General features: G+C 40.7%; 1 protein-coding gene across 3 annotated transcripts in view; it reads right to left on the bottom strand.

The window, feature by feature from the left end:
• Positions 1 to 635: 635 nt before the first annotated feature.
• exd3 (exonuclease 3'-5' domain containing 3) overlaps positions 636 to 25,343 on the bottom strand; it is a 44,896-nt gene continuing 20,188 nt past the window's right edge. For 2 of the 3 annotated variants that reach the window (XM_031758833.2, XM_039615167.1), the window contains 2 exons: positions 1,896 to 1,962; positions 636 to 1,728 (listed from right to left, as the gene is read on the bottom strand). In XM_031758833.2, coding sequence (XP_031614693.1) covers positions 1,373 to 1,728; positions 1,896 to 1,962 — 423 coding nt within the window. In that variant the 3' untranslated portion in view covers positions 636 to 1,372. The remainder of the gene's footprint in view (positions 1,729 to 1,895; positions 1,963 to 25,343) is intronic. The other variant, XM_039615168.1, reaches the window with a different exon arrangement.

Below are 25,343 nucleotides of genomic sequence, written 5' to 3' on the forward strand. Positions count from 1 at the left end.
TTACCCATGGCATGATAAACCAAGCTATAGCGTGCATGTTCTGGAGCATCAAGTTTCATCCTGAGATACCAACCTCCAACTTTTCTTCTGCAGCTGTCTTTGTTCCTGAAAACACATTTACCTCAGTGATTCACAGTATGACCCGTCTTTGAAAATTACTGTCAGTAAAATTAAGAGCACATCTGGCTATAGTTAGGGATTCTTAGATTTTATGACTGTAAAAAGACTAACTACGCCTTCTGGTGTAGCTTCATGTACTTTCCTCAGCAAAAAAACATCAGAAAATCTTTAATTGCAGAGCTTCCAAAACCTATTTGAACATTTTGGGAGATCTAATTGTCTGGAATCACACAAATTCACAGTGGGAAGGAGTATGAGAAAATGTGAAGGGATTCTGCTGGTATGTGCCGGGTTACTCTGTGACCCCACTACTCTTCAGCCTCAGGGTCAGAAAACCCCCCCAAAAAACCAACACACGTGCTACACCTGACAGACACGGCTAAAGCTTGGATAATCCCATCAATCTGTCCACCCTCGGTCCTTTACCATCTGCTTCGTGAATTTAGAAACATACTGAAAACAAAAACATCTGGTGAAAGTACACTGCAAATTCTTACAAATTAAGAAAGAAGAGGAAAAAAAACTCTCTTTATTAAAACACGCATTTAAACATTTAAATATTACAAGAATGTAATCACAGAGAATAAAAATGTATCGTACCACTGAGTACTAAAATGGCCAAGGAACTGACCTTATCGCCACCTACCAGGGCGTTCAAGTCAAAACAATAAAAACCAGTTTCCACAGGATGTGACCTCATAAACTGCTGAATGGAACAAACTTAGGATTGATGCATATGTTTACTTTCTTAAAGAATTAACTCTTTCGATTTCAAAGTATCACAACGCAAACCACTTCTTAGGTATAATACAGTTCATAACAAATACGATCAGGTCTAAATGCGATCACTCTATTGCCTGTTTGAAATGTAAATGATTTTTTTAAACTGTTATAAACACAAAATATTTAAAAATTGTCAAAATATTTCCATCTGAAAAAAATTGGTGGCTTAAAAACAAAAATAAAGTCTTCATTCATTGCTCACTGAGAGGCAATCTGTTGATCCAGGTATAAAAAAAAAAGAAAAAAAAAGAAGAATTGTTACCCGTTTGACTTTGACTAATTTATTTAAAGTTGATTACATGTGGGGAAATGTCACTGTATTTTAAGAGCCCAAACCCAACTTTACCTTCAGGAAAACTATGGAAGAGTTGGTGTTGAAACTTGAACAGGAACTTTCCTCAATGTGTAGAGGGGCATGGGATAAGACAGCTGAATGTCACAGTCTTCATGTAAACTGACTCTACAACAGTCAATTCTGCTGAGCAGCTGTAATGGGCACTGCAGCAGATTCATTGTCTTCGTCTGAAATGTGCAAGACCTCCTGAAACATTGAGAGGACACGGCCAAAATGAGAGCCCTCCCAGAACACCTTGCCACATCTGGTGCAGATGTAGAAAAGAGGGATCCTTGGCAGGAGGGTAGGGGGCACGGTGTGAAGCTGAATAGGCGCGCCCCCGGGAAAGGTCAGGGTGTCGGGGTCCAGCCCTGAAAGGGAGGCCCAGCGACACTGAAGAGCATACCTGGGGAGCTTTGGGGTCAAAATGTCATCATGCTTCTCCTCTTCCTGGTGCATTAGGTCAGTGTTGTCCTGGTCTGGTAGAAGTCCTACAAAAAAAAAACAACAAATTGTATTTCTTTATTCTTAAAGGGAAAAGGAAGTGAGGTTATCAATGCTGAGACAAAATAGCTGCAGACATAATGGACTGCAGATTCATCCTTAAATGCTTTAGAAAGTATAGCCTTTCCTATAATACTGTGTGAGTTTGACAAACCTTTCTTTTTAAGCATCCCGACCATATCGTCTCGAGGCACTGCCACATACTGATCACTGTTACACGCCTGGAGAAACAAAGAAACAGTCACCAGCAGCAGATATAAAAATTAAAAAATGTGGAAAAAAGAAAATATTCTCGCCTGTTTACAAGCTTGTCGCAAATGTGACCATTTGTACTTTAAATCCTGACACCATTAAAAATCATCAGCTTTATTCTTGATGGATGATGTGACAAAAAACAACTCCTTACTAGCAAAATATCACAAAAAACTTTCATATTCATTTTCATGATAGCTGACTGGTGGCTGTCATTTTGCTGTTATTTAAGTGGGTGTAATGTAGGCTGAGCAAATGTGTCAGAAAGTGCAACGGCCGCCACAAACAACATTAACATTTCCATACCCATCTCCAAAAACAACACAATGACACGCATAATAAATTCAAAAGAGAACAATGTGTCTACTGTAGGGATTTGATATTTTGATGATGGTGGAGGAGAGCTCTGACCAACATGTCAGTTAAAAAAAGAAAAAATGGAGTGACGATTAAGGACACAGTATGACTCACATTCATCTAACCAGTGATCACTGAGCAATTTAGATATACATGTGTTGACAACAAGCAGGACGAAACTGAAATTATAGTCACAGGCTCTGAAGCTCAGAGAGAGAAACATGTCATGTAGAGTCTTTTTTCTTTTCCCCACTTGAAAAATACTCTTAAGTGTAAATGGTAAATGGCCTGTATTTATATAGCGCCTTTCTAGTCCCTAAGGACCCCAAAGCGCTTTACATATCCAGTCATTCACCCATTCACACGCACATTTACACACTGGTGATGGCAAGCTACGTTGTAGCCACAGCCACCCTGGGGCGCACTGACAGAGGCGAGGCTGCCGGACACTGGCGCCACCGGGCCCTCTGACCACCACCAGTAGGCAACGGGTGAAGTGTCTTGCCCAAGGACACAACGACCGAGACTGTCCGAGCCGGGGCTCGAACCGGTAACCTTCCGATTACAAGGCGAACTCTCAACTCTTGAGCCCACGATCGCCCCACGTTGAGTGTGACCTTCTCTCTCTGAGTGACGCAGAAAAACAAATGCTTTGCTATGTAGCAGGCTCGATTACAGTAATGCTTTGATATAAAAATGTTTTACATCACCTATAATTGATTGAGAAATATTCAAAGGTGAGAGCACATTACACCAGTTCTGAAGTCTATCCACTGGCTGCCTGTCAATTTCCAAAATTATTTTCTTTTACTTGATGGATTCACTCGTGTATATGAGCACAGGCTCTCAGCTCCTCCACAACCTGAAAAGTCTGCCAGAGGAGCTGAGAGCAGCTGGAAGTCATGAAATCTTTAAACATAGACCTACCTACCTAGATAGGCCTGGCTTTTGACTGAGCATGTGCTACTGATGTCACAAACTTTTATTTTTTACCATTTTATCATGTTGGATGTTTACTTTCCATCGCATTACTTTATTTTTATTCACTTACTGGGTTTTCTTTTTAAATTGTACATTTGATTCTATTTTGTAATTATTTATCTTCTTATCTCTATTTTTAATTTTTCTATTTGTTTTATTTTTATTTTTATTTATTTTTTCTTTAATGTTATTTGCACTTTTATTCCAATTATAAGCTATTTATATTTTTTATTTATTTATTGCTGTTTTGTCTTTAAGTATTTAAAAATTGCTCATTATCACATATGAATTCTTCTTTATTACTAATGGTTATTGCCTTGTAATCAGCTTCTCAGTGATCTGAGAAACACCTGGAACTGTACTACCCTGCGTGAGAAATACTTTGTAAATGAAGCTTGACTGATCTGATTAACTGGTTGAATAAAACAACTTTTTTATTGACTAACAGTGATGAGAGAAGTGGAGCCAATTTATGACAGAAAAATGACAGACATAACAGACATCTAATCCCCTCATTCTAGCTGTCAGGGTGTTTAGATCTTCTTTTTTTTTTTTTTGCCTTAATAGGTTGATATACATTTGATATACAGACAGATGACATAAAAATAAACTACAAGTACAGTGCAGTATCAAGTCACTCCTAACCCGGTATATGACACAGGATACTGATTACAGACTACAACCTAGGTTTGCTTCACATTGTAATGACCCAAAATACTTAAAACATCACCTTACCTTAGGTAATAAAAACCCAACAGAGTACACAGTAAATTCTTAAATGGCTAACCTTAATAACCTGCTTTAAAACAGAAAGTTGCAGACCTATGTTAAAACCTAGGAAAAATACAGGTCTGAGGCGCCTGATAACTTGCGTTGATCTACTCGCACACTAGCAAAGACACATTTTTCTCAGGTTCTTGCTTTGGTGTGAAAGGCCATAAGTGTTACAGAACGATCAGATCTTTGTGTGTATAGACAGTGTTAACACCTCAGTAGCATTCACATGTTCGTATTATAACGTCCTTCCCTGATAAATGGAAAGACATTAGTGGCCTCTTGTGTGCCGGCCCCGAACTCAAAGACAGACACATTTACATTTGTCTGTAAACATCCTGACAGCATGTCAGCGCTAAAAGCCTTGTCAATACATCAGGTCTCCGCCCGGTAAACAGCATTCTACTTAGTAGTGGGCTGTAAATCAAACCACTCGCACAAGAGTGATCCTTGACTAGTTCACTTAAGGTTTGCCTCTCTTCACCTGGGAAAATTCAGGAGCATACACCCACCCCAAACAATAGCAAGTCATCTCATTTGTGTGCACATGTAGAGCAGTGTTAGCCTTTTTGGTGACAGAGGGCATGCAGGGAAAAGAGGGGAAGAAACACTGGAGGTGTGGGAATAGTAGAGGTGTAATCATCTGTCTTGTCTGTGGGAATGAAGACTACTTCTCCCTGGCTGCATGCATGAACTCCTCTTTGTACGCTGAATTACACGCATACACAAAACCACGTAACATGCAAACACACACACACACACACACACAGACAAAAATTAACCGCACAGATAAAATACTTCACAATTTGCACAGGCTACACTACACTGAGCATACAAACTGCATGGACAGAGATGCTAACAGCACATACACATGGTTGACACATACGACTGTGGCGGCAGCCAGGAAAACAGACCGAGCTATTTGCTCAGCTCAAAGTTTCCCAGAGTTGAGCAAGCCAGAACCTGCTCTGAACTCTCAAAGCTAAGCCACGGACGGGCAGGCACACACGCACATCGTCTCACACACACGCAACCTGGATGAAAATAATTCTATAATTAATCAGAGATCCTGCAGAGCTCTGTTAGACAAATGAGCTAAGTACGAAGTGATTTTCTTTTTCAATTTGTCACATTAGCAGATGTGCTGATAAGAAAAATTACTCTCCGACAGCTGGTGTTTGTTTATCCTACATCATTACTTAACTAGCAGAATTCTCAGGTATGCAGCTGTCACACAGGGAATAGGCTTCATTAAACCATTTCAAGTACAAAATTCAAAAGATTCTTTATCATCACTATGTGGTCACACAACAAAATTCTTAAAGCCAGACAGTATTTAAAACACAGACAGACACACAGTAAATAAACATACACTATAATGAAACCTTAAAAGGTACCAAAAACATACAAAGTTGACTCTGCTCGTTTGGACAGGCTCGTTTTGACACGGCATTCTGCAGGTTAGTCAGACACCATGATTTTATTTTCTCTTTTGGTTTTTAAACAAAAGATGTGAAGATGCAAAAGCTCAACACTTACTGCAACTCATCGCCACTAGGCTGTTCTACATAAAACCCAGACGAGTGACTAATGATCAAAGGACCACCAAAAGTGAAATTGGCAATCACATAAAATTTTTTAAAACAATTTAGATTTTTTTTAAATTGAAAGCTCTAGAAAGTTTTAGGCACGTACTACATTGAGCTGCTCTGGCCTTTGTTCCATGTTTTTTCAGGGAATCTAAGGCACTCTCACACTCTTAACGTCCCTTGCTGTGACAACAAAGGCCATCTAAAGTCTGATACTGTGTTTTAAAGGACGGGAGGTGGTGGAAAAAAGAAAAAAAAAAAAGAGGAAAGAAAGTGGGGACAGCAGAGAGGAGGTGGTGGTGGGACTTTTTCCCCTAACGTGCTCAAACACACACACAGCACTGGCTCTGTATGCAGCTCCCATGGGAAAATCCTAGACCAATCTCAAAAGGCGGTGCTTGTAGGGCTGATGCCGGTCACATGATCACAGCAGCCAATTGGACACTAGTGATTTGATTCAAATTGTGGTAAGTCAGGTAAAGGACAGCGTGGGAACTGGAGAGGAGAGGAGTGAAAGGGGAGCACAAACTGCATCTTCATCTCCCTTTGAAAAGGTTCTCGCTGAAGTCTTTATGTAAATTTGTAAATCTGAGTAAAGGTTAAAAAATACTTAAAATTCCACTGTCCGAGGTTGCTGTGGTCTAAAGCATAAATGCTGTATGTAAGAAAGGAACTTTTTTCCCTCTCCTTTTTTTCAAGAAACTTAAAAACTCTTCCCAAGGAAAGCAAAAGAAAACATTCATGACCAGAGATTCATTGTTCCCACATCTGGGAAGTTCTGCTGTTTGAATCCCCTGTCATTTCGTTGAGCAGACATAAAATGCTGTTACTCCTGTAAGATTGTGTAGATTTATTTTAAGTTGGATTTTATGCTGATCTTGGAAACAATCTGACTCAGACTCCTGTAGAAACGTGGGATTGATGAGCAAGCAAAAGCGAACAGACCATAGTCCCAAGGTCATGGTATGCAATGGGAACCCATCAGATAGTCTCTTGATTTAGCTTCCAAAGGCAGCTGTCTATTTTCTGACTGTCTAGCATAAGCAGTCAGTTGGTAATTGTCTGCAAATGACAATAAATAAATAAACAAATAAATAAATAAAAATTTAAAAAAGCTAAATCATCACCTGAACACAGCTGATGGGTATCTAATGCACTTCACCCCTCATTTGCTCTCCACAGATTGTTTATCTGCAATCAACCAAAACCTGCTGAAACATGATTTGTCAATGGCAGTAGGACTACAAACAGGCAAAAAAGGAAACCAGAAAGTTTTGCCAACAAAAATTGTCCTTTATCTACACATTCTGTTTATGAATGTCGTCAGAGAGTTTGCACACCAAGTTCGTGACAGAAGAAAAGAGTGGAAACACTTTCATTTAGCTGAGAAAAGACCGGCAGAATTTTAGTGTTAATCATTAACTGAAAATCTTATCATTGAGGGTAAAATAAAGCCTGAGACACTGTAATGCCATTTACTTAGGTGGTGAGAAAAAAAACATACACTGTGCCAATATGATTTCTATTAAATGATCAAATAATTAGTGAAGGCTTTATTTAAAAAAATGTACTTACAAAGAGAACAAGTTGCTCTGGACTTAAATTTTTGTGTGTGTTACCACAATACAGCTGATTAATATGAAGGGAAACTGATAAATATTAGTGAATTAAGATGGTTAGTACAGAGCCTGTTAATCAGAACATGGGCATAAATTACTTAAAACGAAGAAAATAAAGTGTATAATTACATAGAGCGAAAACGTCTGAAAACAAGCAGTAAACAACAAATAATAAGTCCAGCTGAATTAACACTGACTTAAAAACAAAACAAAGCGCATCTTTGAATTTATATGTGGGTATAATGCATATTTGTTACATTGCTATTGTTCCTTAAAACACACTTATTACTTAATTTCACTTTTGTAGATAGATGCCCAAAAACTCTTCCTGTATACTACATTATCTAAACCTCTAAGGGTTGTTTCTCTACTGCTACAGCAGCATGAGGAAGATACTGCAGTGACCCGTTAACTTCACTTTCCCACAGTATCCTGCGGGTGTCTGGCCAGTATCTCAATCTGACAGCCTGAGGTAATTACCAGCTCTCCTAACTAACCACTACCACCTGACAGCAACTTGAACTTGGACCACAGCAGAGCCTGCCCAGGCTTGACATCACACACACCTTCCTCTGACTCACCTCACCCCTCTCTCTCTCTCTCACACACACATATTTATATACACCGCACAGGCATGGAGAAGATGTAAAAACTCACATGGAACTCATACAGAAATGCACACCCTTCCCTGAGTCATCTTGCACCCACTCATTTCACCTGCATGAAGCACAAATTGTAGAAGTCTTTCTTAATGTTCCCAAGGATACAAATCACAAAATATGACATGACTGTGGTAATTGTGCTCTTAACTGCATCTTGAGCAGAGTCAGAGCTCAACAGATGCCAAGTGCAAAAAAGCCGTTCACTATAGGGGCAGTTTGTTCTCTATTTAACGAGACGTGATCGAGTTTATGAACCAGCCCGTAAAATAATAATAAAATTTAAAAATCTCCCCTGTAAGATCATCTTCTCAGGCACCTCCAAGGTGACTGCTGCTGACTGTGTGCTCCGTGACTTCACTACAGTAAACGGGCCCAAATTTCCTATGGAGGATGATAGTGACGCGAGATGCATCTCTTGTTTTCAATGGAAGAGTCTGAATTTTTCAAGTCCAGAAGAAGTACATCATTTAAGGAGTGCAAACAGAAGTGTGCTCATCAGGGTTGTTATTATTATAATTATTATTATTTACAATTGCGTTATTGTGAATTCATCCGTCAGCAGATTACACTAAAACTCCCTGAGTTTTAGTGTAATCTTCACCTGCACTTCTCTGTGGTACTTGCTAGCTTGTCATGCAGGACTTTTCGACCACACTAACAAAATCTTTTTGCCTCACCAGCTCTAGTCCCCATGAGAGTTTGTCCTCTTCTCAAAATGAAACTCAAGTTGAAGGAACCCCTTTTTACGACAGTGGAGGAGATCAAGCATGCAAACTTTTTGAGCACAGCTGGTAACAGCAAACAGTTTGCACAGTTTTGATGACATGACTTCTTCAATTCAGATTTTAATTTAATTACTGACAGTTAAAAAGTTCATTTTAGATGCTGTGTGCTCTGTATTTCAACTATAAGGATAAACACAAAGGGGATACTCCCAATCTACTTAGCTTGTTTTTAAATCTTTCAAAACAGGTGTGCCACATGTTTCGATCTCAACTATTATTCTTCTTTTGGCTGTTCCCTGGGAGGATCTACTGCCATCTCATCCTATCCTTGCACCCTCCTCTGTCACCCCAACCTTCTGCATGTCCTCATTAACTTTTTTTCTCCAAGACTGCTCCTTGGGCGATCGTGGCTCAAGAGTTGGGAGTTCGCCTTGTAATTGGAAGGTTGCCGGTTCGAGCCCCGGCTCGGACAGTCTCGGTCGTTGTGTCCTTGGGCAAGACACTTCACCCGTTGCCTACTGGTGGTGGTCAGAGGGCCCGGTGGCGCCAGTGTCCGGCAGCCTCGCCTCTGTCAGTGCGCCCCAGGGTGGCTGTGGCTACAACGTAGCTTGCCATCACCAGTGTGTGAATGTGTGCGTGAATGGGTGAATGACTGGATATGTAAAGCGCTTTGGGGTCCTTAGGGACTAGTAAAGCGCTATATAAATACAGGCCATTTACCATTTGTGCTCGCCTCAGTTAGTTGTTTTAAATTATAACGGTTTTATCCATCCATCCATCCATTCGCTTCCGCTTATCCTTTTCAGGGTCGCGGGGGGCGCTGGAGCCTATCCCAGCTGTCATAGGGCGAGAGGCAGGGTACACCCTGGACAGGTCGCCAGTCTGTCGCAGGGCCAACACACAGGGACAGACAACCATTCACGCTCACATTCACTCACACATTCACACCTAGTGACAATTTGGATTATCCAATTAACCTATCCCCTCAAACTGCATGTCTTTGGACGGTGGGAGGAAGCCGGAGTACCCGGAGGGAACCCACGCAAACACGGGGAGAACATGCAAACTCCACACAGAAAGACCCCGGCCTGATGGTGGAATTGAACACAGGACCTTCTTGCTGTGCGGCAACAGTGCTAACCACTGTGCCACCGTGCTGCCCTATAACGGTTTTAAACGGCCAAAAAAAATTAATCTATGCTTTACTCATTTAACTAATTCTTGTTCAATTTTAGATCATGTTTTTACAGTATATGACTGAAACAATACATCTTACTATAATGTACATACAGTATTTCCACAATTCCTAGGCACTGGCTGCCAATGTGTTAAATTACCCTTTTTTTTTGTAGTCTTTGTGTACCATTTAATAGTTTTTCTTTCTGTTTTATCTCATCATGATAAAGTTTGCATTATTTTACTTTTTTTTTTTTTTTTACTTTTCTTGACAATATGTAAAGCAGGTTTTCTCTACTGCTTGTTTAGTCCATCTCTCTCATTCTTTTTAGTTCTTGTTTCAATCTCATGTCAACTTTGTTTTCCTACATTTGACCATTTTATCACCTCCAGCTTGGTCTCAACAATTTACCTTTTACTTCCTTCTCTGTTTTACACTCTTAGTCCATCTTTATTAGTCCTTTTAAAAGAGGTAATGCAGTCTTGCAGATAACAGTCTAGTCATCACACAAACAGCACATGCTTTCTCTTGGCACTGCACAGTCAGCTTGCTCTGTTCTTCTTCTTTAAAAAAAACACATTCAACCTTCAACCTCTACCTCTATGTCTCCCACTGAACATATGTCTTCTCTCTTCTATCTCTTCTATGTCTTCATTGATGCTCCATATACCCTCTTACAGTGTTTTCTTCCATTTCCCTCTACTTCTCTGGTTGCTTCTCACCTCTAACCCCTTTCTTTCTCTTCTTCCCTAAGTACTCCTTTTTTCTTCTCAGATGCCAGATAGCTGGGGCCAGTCTAAGCCGAACAGCTCAGGAAAACAACCAGCTAAAAGGGTCCCTTGACAGTGTTGGGCAGTTGGCTTTGATGGAGGGATAAAAACAGCTTATTTTAAAAACATAAAAAGCACATTTATTTAAATGGATCAAACCTTAAGCTTCTATTGACAGGCTGATCTATATATGTATGTATGTATGTATATATATATATATATATATATATATATATATATATATATATGTATATATATATATATATATATATATATGTATGTATGTATGTATGTATATATATATATATATATATATATATATATATATATTTTTTTTTTTTTTTTTTTTTTTTAATGGGACTTAATTTTAATTTAATTTTAAATCCTGTTATTTTAATGTTAGATGGGCTACACATCAAGTGGTGCATTAGATAAAACAATTGGCCTACTAAGTTAATTGGTTAATTATGTTGGCAATCTGTTTCCAAACTACAGCTAAAAGCTTAATTAATCAATAGGAAATTATCCTGCAAACAGTTCTGATAGTTAATTATTTGAATAAAAGGGGGAAAAGTAGAAATTCACTGGCTCTGTGTTTTTAATTATCCTATGATATGAATATGAATACTAGTAACAGGAATACTGGATAGTTGGAGTATAATCACATACATGACACTTCAAGTAATTTTTCTGCATGGATTTGTTAATGTTACTGAAAGCACAGAACTGTATAGATGGTAGATGTGCATGTGATTATCATAGCTATGCTACAAGATATTTTTTATGTTACGGTAAGCACTTTCCTCTTCCTCCCATCTTTCTTTTGTTCTTGCACTGTTGCCGAGGAGACAAATGGTGGGTTTTGTGGTGCTGTCACATGGCCAATTAAAGACAACTGGTTCTCCACAGTGCAGAGCATCCATGCCACCGTTAGCTGATATTTGTTCTTTTGAGACAAAAGTGGTGCTCCAAATGTTTTCCCACCATCTGCTTAGGCGGCGTGACGTTTACACGTGCTTATACACTAAAACCATCTCAATGCACTCATTTTTCCCATGCCTTCACTGCACCCATTCACGCTGATGTTACGACATCCACAGCTTTCCTCGACATGCGCTGACAGTTCTCAAACTGTCACTACACCCACAAACTCAAACTGAAATTCCACCCACTGAATCAACCAACCTGAACTATATCTGCGTGCGCATACACATACACAGTCTCGTCATGGGAGAGCCAACAACAGATTCCTTTGCACAACATCTAGTGTTGCCGGTGCATACTTCATCCCCCAGCGTTCCTCCTCACCCCTCCTCTTACTTTTACTTTTTTCCTAAGCTGTTCTTGATGTAGAAGAACGCAGGGAATGTTATTATAATGCAGAGTGATTCATCCAGGACTGTAAATACTGTCAGCAGTGGTGGCTGCTGCTGCTGCCGGTCTGGTCTGGTCTGTTGTCTTCTGAACTGATTTGAGGAAATGAAGAAGAAAATATTCTCCCACGTGCTTTTGGACAGTCAAGGCGATAGTCAAATTTGGAATTCAAATGGTTGCATAATCAGACATGAGAGTTCAAAAAGCCAATAGTGGTGCATTTTGTCCTGTCACAACAGGATTTAATAAAAGCTCTACAGAGTTATCTAACTTTAAGTGTCATCTCACATCATCTTAAAGGACTGTGAAATATTACACAGATCATTGGTGGTGGAGACTTGCATACTGCCTGAGACAGAGTAGTCAGTAAACTGATTTCCCTTGCAATCTGATATACAACCTTCAAATTAGCAAGATAAAACTTACTTTATTAGCACCACTGTGAAGACTGCCCTTAACAGTCTTAAGAGAATTAAAGGTACTGTGTTTGCAAAGGTGTTAGGCTTCACAGAGTGGAGGACTGGAGGCTCAAAAGCAGTTCTCCAAAAAAACAACAGTGTATAGTCCTGTGGTGATGCCAACAGATCTAATGCTGATTTGTGAAAGAGCAGGCCTCAATAGGAAATGAAGTGACAGCGGAAATCATGGCGAAGGGGAGAAGTATGAAAAAAAACACAAACAAAAAACAAAAAACAAAAAACAAAACAAAGACCAGTTTTTACATTTGTTTTACACGATTACAAAGAAGTTATTTGTAGGTTACAACTTCTTGCTTGCAGAACAGCTGTTCCAGGTATTCTTGATAGTGAACTCAGATAACAGTAAACAAGTACAACATATAGATAGCGATCTGCAAAGCTGAGTGCAGACTCTAGGTAGTACCAACCCACTATGATGTCAGTCCTTTTAGACAAAGTCAGTGTAAGTTATTGTTCTGTGTGAGGACTTGTTGCATAATGTGGTGAATTATTTTTCCAAGTAGAGGACAAGCAGTACAGTCAATTGTTCATATGTCAGGGACCTGGGTCTGAGCGACCCAGGGTCCATGAGCATTTGTGGACTCGTTTTATATTATGTAAGTTTGCTGCACTGTGCTGCTGTCCTTGTGTTCTCCATGCTTGTATGTATAGGCAAGTGGGTGCGTGTATGGGTGTGGCTGAGCACTGGGTTTCAGGCAGGCCTGGTGGGTGTGTCCTGTCTGGAGGCTGGCCACACCTGCAGCTAATGAAGCCTTGTCGGGGAGCTACTTAAGAGAGTGGCTGAGCACTCCTCGGCGCGGGATCATTGTGTGAGACTCCCCGTTAGTGTTCTTTGTGAGCCAAGTTAAGTGAGTGCATGCCTGCAGTGGTTGAGTGTCCTGACAGTTGCTTCTTTGTTATTTTCTCCAGGAAGGAGCGTGGAAGATAACAGCAGCAAGCACGGTGTGCGGGGACACACAGGAGCGGAAGAGCACGGAGCACGGACTACAAGAAGCTGTATGAAGTAAATTATTCTTACAGCATATGTCTTTAATGGCTTAAAAATCTTAATCCACATAGGGTTCAAAACTATATATACACCCCTATCGCAGTCACCATAATATTTGGTTATATGTCCCTTAGAACATTTTACCTTGACCAGATGTTTTTGGTAGCCACCAACAAGCTTCTGGCATAATTTTGGATATCTGACGACTTTTCTTGGCTGAATTTGTAGATCATTTCGTAGTTCATTTAAATTGGTTGGTTTCATGGCACAGACCTGGCTTTTAAGCATAACCCACAGATTTTCAGTAGGATTTAGCTCAGGGCTTTTCTAGAAGCAAAATGTTAGGCTGCTCTATCCACTCCAAGAATACACATGTTGACATGTGTTTCTCCTGTTGGAACACCCAGTGGTGCTCAAGTTTCTAGCTCTTGATCTAAGGGGAATTCGAAGAATCTGGAGGTAATCCTTCTTCATTATTCCATCCACTTTGTGCAATGTACCGGTATCAATCGTAGCAAAACAGGGCCACAGCATGATGCTACTACCATCACACTTAACAGCTGATATTGTTCTTAGGTTTGAAACTCTCTCCTTAACTCCCCCGAACATACTTCTGGTCAGTGTGGCCAAATCTTACTGTAAAACTTCTCGAGAAGGCATTTGACTGACAGTTGAGCTGACAGTTTGGGTCTTCTTCCAGAAGTAGCCAAAGTGGTGACATATCCAAATGACTTCTACTTGCATACAGTTGCTTGAATTGTTTGATCCTGGAATCTGCAGCTGTTTAGAAATGGCAAATTAGGCTTTTGAATTACTTTTCCAACATCCTGACCTCAATTCCATGGACAATTTGTGGACTATGCTTAAATGCTTGATCCATGCCAGAAAGCCAACTGATTAAAAGAACTCTACCAATTTTGGCAGGAAGACTGGCCACATGTCCACCCAGTATTCTACCAGGTGCTTGATGGTCAAGGTACAACTTGCTATGGAATATTTAACCAAATATTAATGGGGGTGTATGTATTTTAGCCTGTATGTATACTGTACTTTTGATGCTGTGTGGATTGGAGAAAATCCAAAAGAAATTAAAACGTGCACTTTTTGCAATTCTTTTTTTTAAGTGCTTAAAGATCTATGTTCTACAATCATTCCACCCTGAAAAAAAGAACACCTCAAAGAAATCATCATCAATTAAGCCCCGAATTGCCATGACATTCACACCCATGATTATATCCAGAACTGTTTGCGAATTCACTTTTTTTATTTTTTATTTACCCAGACTCAAAATAGCTACAACTAAAACAGCTCAATTCCCCGAATGAGCAAAGTCTGTGAATGAGGCACCCTAGGATGCTGCAGCATCCACTTTGGGAATCTGTGACTTAAGCTGTTTTCATGCATGAACTCCAAACAATGGCAGGAGAATCAGGTTGGGACAATGTCTGAAGTTGCCCTTTCTCACATGTGTCAAACAGTTCATAGGCAGCTTCACATGCTTTCTCACCGCTAAAAAACACTGATTTAGGAGAATGTGCTGCCTGCTTAGAGCATGCAAACAACAGGTTAAGACGTGAGTATACCCAAAATTAGTCATTCGTATCATCATCATCATCACGCAACCACAGTCATCCATTTATGCTTGCCATTACGGTACATGTAGTAGCTGCATCATTCTCCTGAATGATAAGTGTGGCCTTTCCTATAACACCTCCACATCATTGCTGATATAGGGGGGTCAAAACCAGAAGCAAAAAGCTGCAGAGTTGTGTCCCCCCCCCCCAAAAAAAGTCTTATCTTTTCAAATGCTGTTATATCTCCCTCTACATAATTATGAATCTTCTGCACTGATATAATTTTAAAATAGTGGTAAAAACTGACATGAATGTATACTTGTGACCGCCAGCTTTGGCAAAAGTGGCTCAACGGGATAGGTTACAAAAAAGAAGTGGTACACAACCTGCAGAAATGATGGATAGCGACAGCAGATGACTAAGATCAACTTTGTCGTCCAGTGCCATCCTCGAGGTACTGCACAGCGGGCATAAAATTGCCATTATATGGCTGGCAGCTAGGTGACTACTGTGACTTTACCTGGCAATTAACTGTGTATGTAAGATCCAGCTGTGTTGTACAAATGTGTCCTCACATGCAGCTCTGTTGACAGCGTAGAAATGTTCAGGCATGCTGTTCACTTGTAAAAACAACTTTATCATTTAATAACAAAGCTTATATGGTTGTGGCACTGCTTTATATGTGCATTTATCTTATACTTTCAACACAAATTACATCTATGTTTCAAAAAATGAATAAATAATTAGCCTGTGCTGTTGATATTTTGGGACCAAAACATAACTGCACTATCAAATAAGTGCTTTTGTTCTTATTTTAACTTGAAAAAAATTTGATGATTCAATTTAAACTTAAAAGTCTTTAGTCCAAAAAATGTAACCGCTCAAGTTCTACAACCCACTACATTTAATTCTGATGAACACATCAGGGACCCAGGAAATGGTTTGAGAGAAATGAAAAAGGAAAGAAAGACGATGGAAACGCAAAACCTGGTGACTCTGGAAAGAGATGAAAGAAAAGAAAACTGTCCTTATGAAGGACTTTACTGGGATTCAAAAGGGCCAACTGGTTCGTAATGAGATACTATGACTGAAATTCTGACAAATATGTTAATGTCGTTAGTGCTTCTCTGACTAATTGATAGCTGAGGTAGGAGTCCTACATACTCCATCCAGACAGCAAGCTCAGCTAAACTACACAGACTATTTCCAGTAGTCTGAAGCGGGCTATATCCTGTTTTGGGCAACATGTGAGAAAGGACAACTTGGTTACGCGTCTATCTGAGTCATCATAAATGTTATCAGGACAGACATAACTCACAGTGGACAGGATATGGGAGGATGAGATAAAGGGAAATGAAAGAGGAAAGGGGCTCAGGGTTAAGTGGCAATAATGAGGATAAGACAGGAGAATATGTGTATGTGTGAATTCAAACTCACTTCAAAGTGTCTCTTGGAGTCTTGTTCATATCAACAGGAGACATAGGAGAGGCCCAGGGCATTAGAAAGGCAGGGAGCTAGAGGGGGAGGTTGAAAAAGGAGGGTTTGGGTAGAAAGGAAGCAGAACATGGTTGCAAACAAAGGCTGAAGAGAAAGAGAGGACTGAGGTGGAGGAGGGCAAGGAAGGGTTAAGCATAAGTGGGTCGGAGGTGAGAGGTTGGGGTATCTGGGTAGGTGAGAGGGAGGGGACTCACGGTAAAGGGGTTCACCTCTAGTGTGAATGTGATGAGGTAAAACCAAAAGAAAGGACTATGGAGAGAGTTCCTGTGTCATACACCCTCTTTATTTCCACCCTTCCTTCCCTTCCTCCCCTCTGGCCCTCTGTCCCCTTCCCTCCCTCCACTGCTGCACCCTCTCTGCGACCGGCCCCGGCAAATTCCCTAGGGCCAGGGGCAGTCCCCTTTCAGTCTCCAGTGACACAGTAATTAGAAGTGTGGGAACTGAATCCATCCCTCTCCCTGAGCTCCCGCACCCCTCCCCACCCCCCAATGATCGCTTGCTCTCTCCTTTCGCTGGCCCTCACCCTCCACACCCCCTTACCATCTCCCAGTTCCCACCCCTTCTTTTGCCACCTCAATTTTTGCACCTCAACTCAAGCTCTCGATCTCAGGAAATAGCATCTACCTAAAGAAAGATCTCTCATATGGGTTATAGTCATTATCATATGCATCTAATATGACAGATACCTTAAATTACGTACAACTTATAAATACAACAACTTTACATATGCTAACGTTAGACCATTTTATTTGTATGTATTTATTAAAAAAAATTTTTTAAAGCACTGATTGACACTTGCCACCTGTGATCTTGATGGGAGCGTCGCATCACACACACTCACACACTCAAACCCATACCATTCATCCCCCCTCCCACCCCACTTCACCCCCACCTCCTCTACAGTCACATAGTCCCCTATCTCTTCGAACAGAGCAACGCTGTCTCTCCCGCTCTCCATCAAGCTCACCACCCCACCACCCCCTCCAACCCCCATTCGCTATCTCCACGGCGATAACCATGGGAACAGCAGCACTGTGGGAACGGGCCACCAGTTGACCAAAATAGACAGCAGGAAAATGGAGGGAAAGAAAGAAAGAAAGGGCTCCCTGCGTCCAAGGAGGCCCGTGAGTGTGCATTTCTGTGTGCACGTCTCGTATGTGTGTGTGGCATAGGAGGTCCATGGGATCATTCAGACAGACAGGTACTCAGGCACTCCACTCACCTCTGGTTTTCACCAGCAACAATGGAGACACTGGGTGGCTTGAGCTGTTACATTTATTCACAGATATGCGGCTTTGGTTTGAGATGGTGGGACATGCTGAGATGCTTGTTCTCCTCGTAATTTTAACGGTCCTACAACTACTAGATAGCTGTGTTACACACAAAAAGGCAACGCCCTAACCACAAACACCCACACCCAAACAGCACAGTATTATTACACCATCACACACCCAGTCACACCCACAACCATGCACCTCTAAAGGAACACGTGCAATTGGTCTAATGAATGAATGAGATTGTTGGAATGGTTGGCATTCAAATACTGAAACAAGTTTGTGAACTAAAATGAAAGTACATAAACAAAGGCACACAAGTCTAATTACAGTCTCAGTTAATGTGAATAGCCAGAATAAGTAAGGCTACCATTATTGTTTACAGATTTAATTTTAATTTTGTGTGTGGCAGGGGCAGGTAACCACAGCATAGCACTTATAAACAAGCACAAAACTACCACAGCTCATATTTTGTGTTTGGTATTTAGTTGTATTTGGTCCACATGCATTGCTTGTGGTCTCCATTAAGTACAAATGCATGCACACACACACTCCTCTGTCTTTATGGCTTTAACGAAATTGCTGGGATGCAGTTCCGATGAGAAACATTAGATGCTGGTTTTCCTTGGCCTCCAAGAGAAGGAAATGGGGAAAAGACGCAAGTGGCGCATCATCATCATCATCTTTTTTTTTTTTTTTTACCTAATGTGGGCTAAATTTTCCATTCCATTTATATCCTGCATCTTTCTCAGTAGCCCTGACATTCAAGTCTTTACTTCTACACTTATCTCCCCTAAATTTCTGTCTATCTCTTCCTGATTTCTCCTTTTCCTTCTTTCCTTATTCTACTCACCACACATATCCCATTTCTTCTCCTTTTAATCTCTCCGCTCTTTTCCGATTTCTACTGATCTATCTAATCTATCCAGAGTGCCTCCCCCTTTGCCTTTCCCAGGCCAAGTAGCCTGACCTCTCCAGCCTTCTACCTCTTTGCTCCCAGGAGTGAGGGGGTGTGTGCCTCTGACCATTCCCATCCGACTAGCACTTTCACTTTTAATCTGACTGTGTGTGTAACGGAGGAGACAGAACAAAACAAAGAGAATGTGTGTATGTCCCAAAGCAAACAGACTTCTAACTTTCTGACAGCATCGCATCACGCAAACTGCATGCTTTGGGAAGAGCCACTGCAAGGCATAGTTTAAGGTTTTGAGGCCGAGTCGGCCTCGCATTCCAAAGACAAAACACAATAACACACGCTCACACAAGGAGTGAACAGGAACACAGCTCAGACATTTAAACAACGTTCACAGTATATACAGGCCTCCACTGTGATTGTATTCACAGTTCTGCCCATGAGAATCAAGTAGAAACAAAACAGCAATACATCACCGGAGCGCCAACTTTGAAACACAACACACACACACACACACACACACACACACACACACACAGAATACCGTGGTTTAGTTCACAAGCCACAGACGGTGGGGGGTTACCATCCATTATCTCTGTCTCCATGAGGTTTAAATTCAAGTGTTGACACAACTCATTCTCGGAAACAGCATTCATGCACACGCACAAGCTTGGACTAACACATAATGTGCACATATGTACAGGATAGATGAGATTATTGTTGGAAGATATATAGACCAGTGGTTCCCATTCTTGCTGGTTTTCTGTGCTATCAGCTAAGTCAACCACACCGAAAGTGCAAAAGAGTTCATGACTGATAAAATTAAAAGCAGCTCTTGTGAAACAAGCTCTGAAGCTCTTGCATCAGAGTGCACACAATCAGAAATTGTAATTTTTGGTTCCTTTGTAGAATTCTGGTAAAGATTTTTATGTTTTTTTTTGTCTTAACTGTCACAAAACTCTATAAACAGGAGACAGGAAGACACATGCAACAAGAGAATTTCAGTACCCCCACCCTTATGTGACACTAAGCACAGACAACAGACCACACACATTCATCATGCAGAGAGACAGCAATCATGAGCTGAACAGCAACTAAAATTATGCAGTTAGTAACCTAACATTAGAAAAATATAACAGGGGAGGATACACATAAATTGCTTCCAAGAATTCCTGCATGTCATAGGGGTTGTTGTAACTGTGAGCACAAAGGTGCCACGGTCAAGGTATCTCTTTATTTCAGATATTGTTTTATATCAACCTATACATGTGGAAAAAAATGCATTTGCAGACAATACAGATGGTGATATGATATATCACCATATGATATAGTAAAATGTTCTCAATATTGTCTACAAGCCTTCCAACTTGAAAATTGGGTAACACTGACAAGTGCATGGGGTTAAGTAGTCTTAAATCTATAAAAGAAAAAAGCACAGCCTCCATGTTTACGATTAAGATATTTGTCTTAAGTAATCCTTATATTATTGGTTTAAGCATCAAGCCTCCCTCTTAATTCACAGCAATCAGATCGCAGTGCAAAAGAAGCTGTAGTTTTAAAATGATGAGCAGAAGTAAGTCATATGTCAAATTGCATGTGAGGAAGCAAGGTTGCTTTAAAAGCATGACTGCACATGTAGGAGTCACCTAAAGCTCCCGAAGTGGGCTTGTGTGCCACAGAGATATGATAATAACAACCCTAACCCTCTCAGCTATTTCTCACTGGCAGGCATTAGCGTGGCTGACAAGAGTTCTTTATCACCGTGGTTGGGTGCAGCGCAGGCAGAATAAGCTTGGATGGCTTGCTATGTTATGGTGCATGTAGAGTGTGGGAGAATGATTTATGATTCACTAAGCTGTGAAGACCAAAGATCACATTTCACTATCGCAAGGGAAACCATTAAACCATGACCACAGACAGAGAGACAATCACACCAGCAGTATCTGGGAAAGGAAAGTGCAATTGTTAGCGCAAGTTCTCATAACATTTTTCTACAGTTACCGGTGGGACTTAACTTTTATTGATCAAAGAAAAGTATGTGGGTAATAGTGAAGGAGACCCAAGGAAGACAAATGCATGGGCACGTGTCATTTATGGAGAAACAACTTCTTCTTTTTTTTAAAGGTATTATCAATAAATCTTTGACCTACTTTTGCAACTGGTTTCTCTCAAGCCCCAATTATACTTGCAGCCTGACTTTTAACCCTTAAGAAAACACATTTTGTGTTATATAACAGTGTATTAAAATGTGATTTTAATGATGAAAGGTCCATTCCCTGTGTGGTATTGTGGTCACTAGCTGACCTAAGATTTGTTATTATAGTGCAAAGAATTCTCTGTCCCTTAGGAGACTATTTAGAAGCAGAGGGCAATCACTCACAGCAGCACAGTCTGGCTGTGCAGCTACTGTGCTCTGCAAAACATGAGAAACTTCCTCTTTCTCTGTGTATGTTTCAGAGGAAGGCATCAGTAAGTGGTTCCCTCTCCCTGAGCGGCAGGGGAAAGTAGACCCTCTCGAGTGCCTCTTGGCTTCCCCACCTCCCCCATGAGCCAATAACGCAGTCAGACAGACACACACGCACACACACAGTGTGGTTTCTCCTCTGGTGGGGAACATAAACAGGGCTGTCTGTCTGCAAGTGGAGAGCTAGTTCTCATGACATCACCACCCAGCAGGAATGCACTGCTCTGCCACGTCAAAGCCCCTCACACACACAAACGCTCGCACACATACACACAAAAGTACATGTTAAGTGATTTATGCACGTCCACATTTTCACAGGGAAATGTACCACATACAAAACATACACCCAAATGGCATTTTGAGCCATTTTCTCTCCTCTGGTATTTTCTTGCTGTGCAATTGTTTTTCCTCTCTCACTGCTCAGACATCCTCTTCCTCTGCATCTCCTCCCTTATCTTTATCACTTTGTTTTGCTCATTTTATCCTCGTAATTCCTCATCCCTATATATCTGCATTGCTTGTGCATCCCGTAGTGTCAGACCACACACAGACCACAGAAAGACAGATGAAGCCTGCGAAACAAAGACCCACGAAGCATGACAGAGAAAAGTATAACACTTGAAGATGGAGACGAAAGCTTTATCACCTTTGAGAAACTTTGTGTGTATTTGTATGTGTATGTGTGTATGTTTTGGGGGGTGAGGCGGGGGGACATGGGAAATTACGCACTACTTCATTGTATTGGTGTTTGGAGGAAAAGCCCTATTGAAGCTCTCCCTCCTTCCTTTTCACCTCTCTTCCTCCCTCACTAACTCTCTCCTCCCTTTTCCATCCCTCCATCACTTCCTGCCTCATCTTTCCCTTCCTAGCCATTTCCCCCTTGCTATTTTCTCCTTCTTATTACCTCTTCTTCCTTCCCTCTCTTCATCTCAGCCTGTCTCTGGTGTGTTTTCTCACAATTTCTCACCCCTTTACTTTTTTATCCTCTCCGCTTCTCCCAGGCTTTTGGGGAAAGCAGGGGCAGGAAGCAGCTTGGCTCTCAGACAATGGAACACATCAAAATCAAAAAGCAGCACCAACCTCACCAACTTCTCACACACACACAAGCAGAGCAGGACAAACAGGACATTCCAGCTGCCGGCTGCACCGGATTCCTCGCCTTGGCTAATCTGAAACGGAGAATGAGACTGGGAGTGGAGCAGAGCAGGGAAGCCGGGTGAGAACTGTGGGTGAGGGAGAGCAGCACCTAACAGAGGCCATAAGAAGAAACCGATACAGAGTGGGGGAGAGAGATTAAGAACCTTAGAGGTAAAGGAGAGTGTTATTTAAAAGAGCATCAGTTTAAAAATGGTAAAAAAAGCAACAGAGTAAGAAAACAGATAATGTGTCACGATGTCACACACACGTCGTCATGCAGCTCTAAAAAGACATATTACGTTCGTTGCTGAGTGCAAATGAATCATGACACGAGTACCTGCCAATCACCAGCCTTTGTTTTATTTAAAATGTTTCTGCAATGAAAGGTGAAAAGTTTGCTGTTCAATGGCAAAGTCCTCCCTTCTTCCTTGCTCATCTTGACAATCACCATCACCATCTACCCAAGTCTTCTTTCCAGTACATGGTCACCATAACCCTTTAGAATCCTTACTGTTCTTCAAAACAGCTTATTTAATTTCTATTGCAATTTGTAGGCCAGATAATGTAGGTGTTCACATTGCCCTTTGTTTCCATGTCAGATAATTACAAAACTGCAAAGTACGCTTTCCTGTAACTAGGCTAAACAATTGTATATTCATTTCCTGCACTTACAAAACAAAGTTATGTCACCAACATGGCCATAACACTATGGCATTCACTAACCACAGGGCGGGCAGACCAATACCAGGCTTCTGATATCAAACCCATTTCTACCCACATGCTGATGAGGGGTGTGCATACGAATAAAAGAGAGCAAAAACTGTAAATGCCTTCTTCCATTAACTACACTCCACAATGCTATCATTTGCACTTGCGTAGAAAATAAGTACCTCAGAAAATAAATAGCAAAAAGCTGGTTTCTTAACAGATTATTATCTCCAGAATGACTCCTCCATCTATAATTAAAACCCATCTCTAAGAAAACAACATATATGCACATTTATCCGTGCCTCTAAGTGCTGAAAACCTAAGTGGGGTTTGAGCAACTATATATTCTCACACAAGCATGGAGACAGACAGACACACAGAGACAGATACATATCATGCATCCACCCGCACACGCAGGTGTCACTGCCTTGCTATGTTATCCTGGGGCCAACTTGACTGTGGGAAAACAGAGCAGGCCTGATTTCTTAAATGCTTGGTGAGTGATGGATCATCTTCTTTCTTATCTATTAGTTCGTATGTGTATCCGCTATTGTGTCTGCTCAGACAGCTGCAGATTTTTCTGTGGGATTTTCACACCACTTCCAAAAAATGGCCTGCCTTACAAGAGTTCGCCGAGTTTAACGAGTGCGTGGTACGGTCATCTCTCAGAGTTCAGATACAAATACATACACATACACTTCTCAGAGAAGAACTGAAGGTTTACCTCTTCAGGAAAAAAATAAACATTTACATAACAGAGACATCAACTTATTTTGTTTCCTAACTATTGAGTGGTGTCCCAGTATCCTTATGCTGTCCAGGAAAATGCTATTATTAATTTAATAACTGTTAGTATTATTTTCAATACTAGTTTTCTTGTAGTCTTGTTGCTAATTGTGCTAATGCTATTGTCGCAAATGGTATCTGGATAATGTCGGAAGAATCAGGTTTGGACACAGTCAGAAGTTGCTCCCTACAAAAACAGCCGTGTTCGCACTACTGGAAATGTGACGTCTTCCAAAACAAACACTCCAAGTATGTGAATCAAAACCCTTGCCTGATTTCACTCTCTGGGATCATCATAAGAAGATGATCCTAAAGATGATCCTCTTTAAGATCATCTCTTCATGCACCTCCAGTTCACTTTTAATGCTGCCGCTATCTTAAGAACGCTTCTTTAAATCCACTGCTGGTGCGTCTGCTATTTCCTTTACGTGTTATTGTTATTATAGTCTTTTATTTTCTATTTCAACTTCCTTTTTAGAATTTCTTTTATTTACTTTTTATTTTTTAGTAAGTTTCCGCAATGGGTTTGCTGATTTCAGTTTAGTTTTCACTGTTTGAAAAAAGTTTAGTTTCAGTGTTAGTTTGAATTTATTTCTATCACATGGAGAGTGTTTGTCAGGAGCAAGATTTAAGAAGTTCAGAATAGATGTTACAATGCACACCCAGCACTTTCTGGAGGCAATTAACTCTCAGTAATGTAGACAGCTTCGTCTCACGTCTAACACATTTACCAAAGCCTGGATAAGCTGTGTTGAAAAATTGGACCAAACTGTTAAAGACTAGAACTAAATACATTTCCTCTACATGTTAAATTTACTTTAGATATGCTTTTGTTAATTCCCAATATAATTTCTGTTAATATTTTTATTTCTATCAGATCGCATGGTTTTATATAGCTAGTTTTGGTTTAGTTTTGTTACCTCTAATAACAATGCTTAGGATCTACTTCTTTCAATTACTTCTTTATAAATTCCAGTCCTTTCCGATGAAATCCACAGAAATACGTCTGTACAGCACATGAATAATGACTCATTGTGTCAGCTTCTCATTTCCCTAACTAGGTCATATCCACAACAACAACATTATCTCAGTGAGAGCTATATAATATCTGTGGTCACGTCTCCATTGCCCACTCACTTATAAACCGGGGCTTAGAAGCGACACAACAATCACAATAGCCTTTCCTTATTTGGCTACCCCACAGCAGCTCAGACAGAGATCTGGTATATCATTCTTATAATTATGTATATATATGTATGTACTCAAAACTTACTGTTTATATGTATGTGTCACAAAAAGCAGTCTGTCCTGTGTGTGAACAACACTTTTTCCCTGTGTGTTTACCTCTAGCACTTTCTCAAACTGTGTGCAACAGGAGATGCGAAGCCCTCGCCACACACAGTGGGAAATATTTGGGATGGTTTCCCTCGGAATGTCTTGGCGTGCCTATGGAATGCCCCCCTCCCAACAGTCTCCTCCTGCCCCTTCTCATTGTCGCTCCC

Source organism: Oreochromis aureus, linkage group 7 (genome assembly GCF_013358895.1).
Source record: "Oreochromis aureus strain Israel breed Guangdong linkage group 7, ZZ_aureus, whole genome shotgun sequence".
In the NCBI taxonomy this organism is placed as follows: Eukaryota; Metazoa; Chordata; class Actinopteri; order Cichliformes; family Cichlidae; genus Oreochromis; species Oreochromis aureus.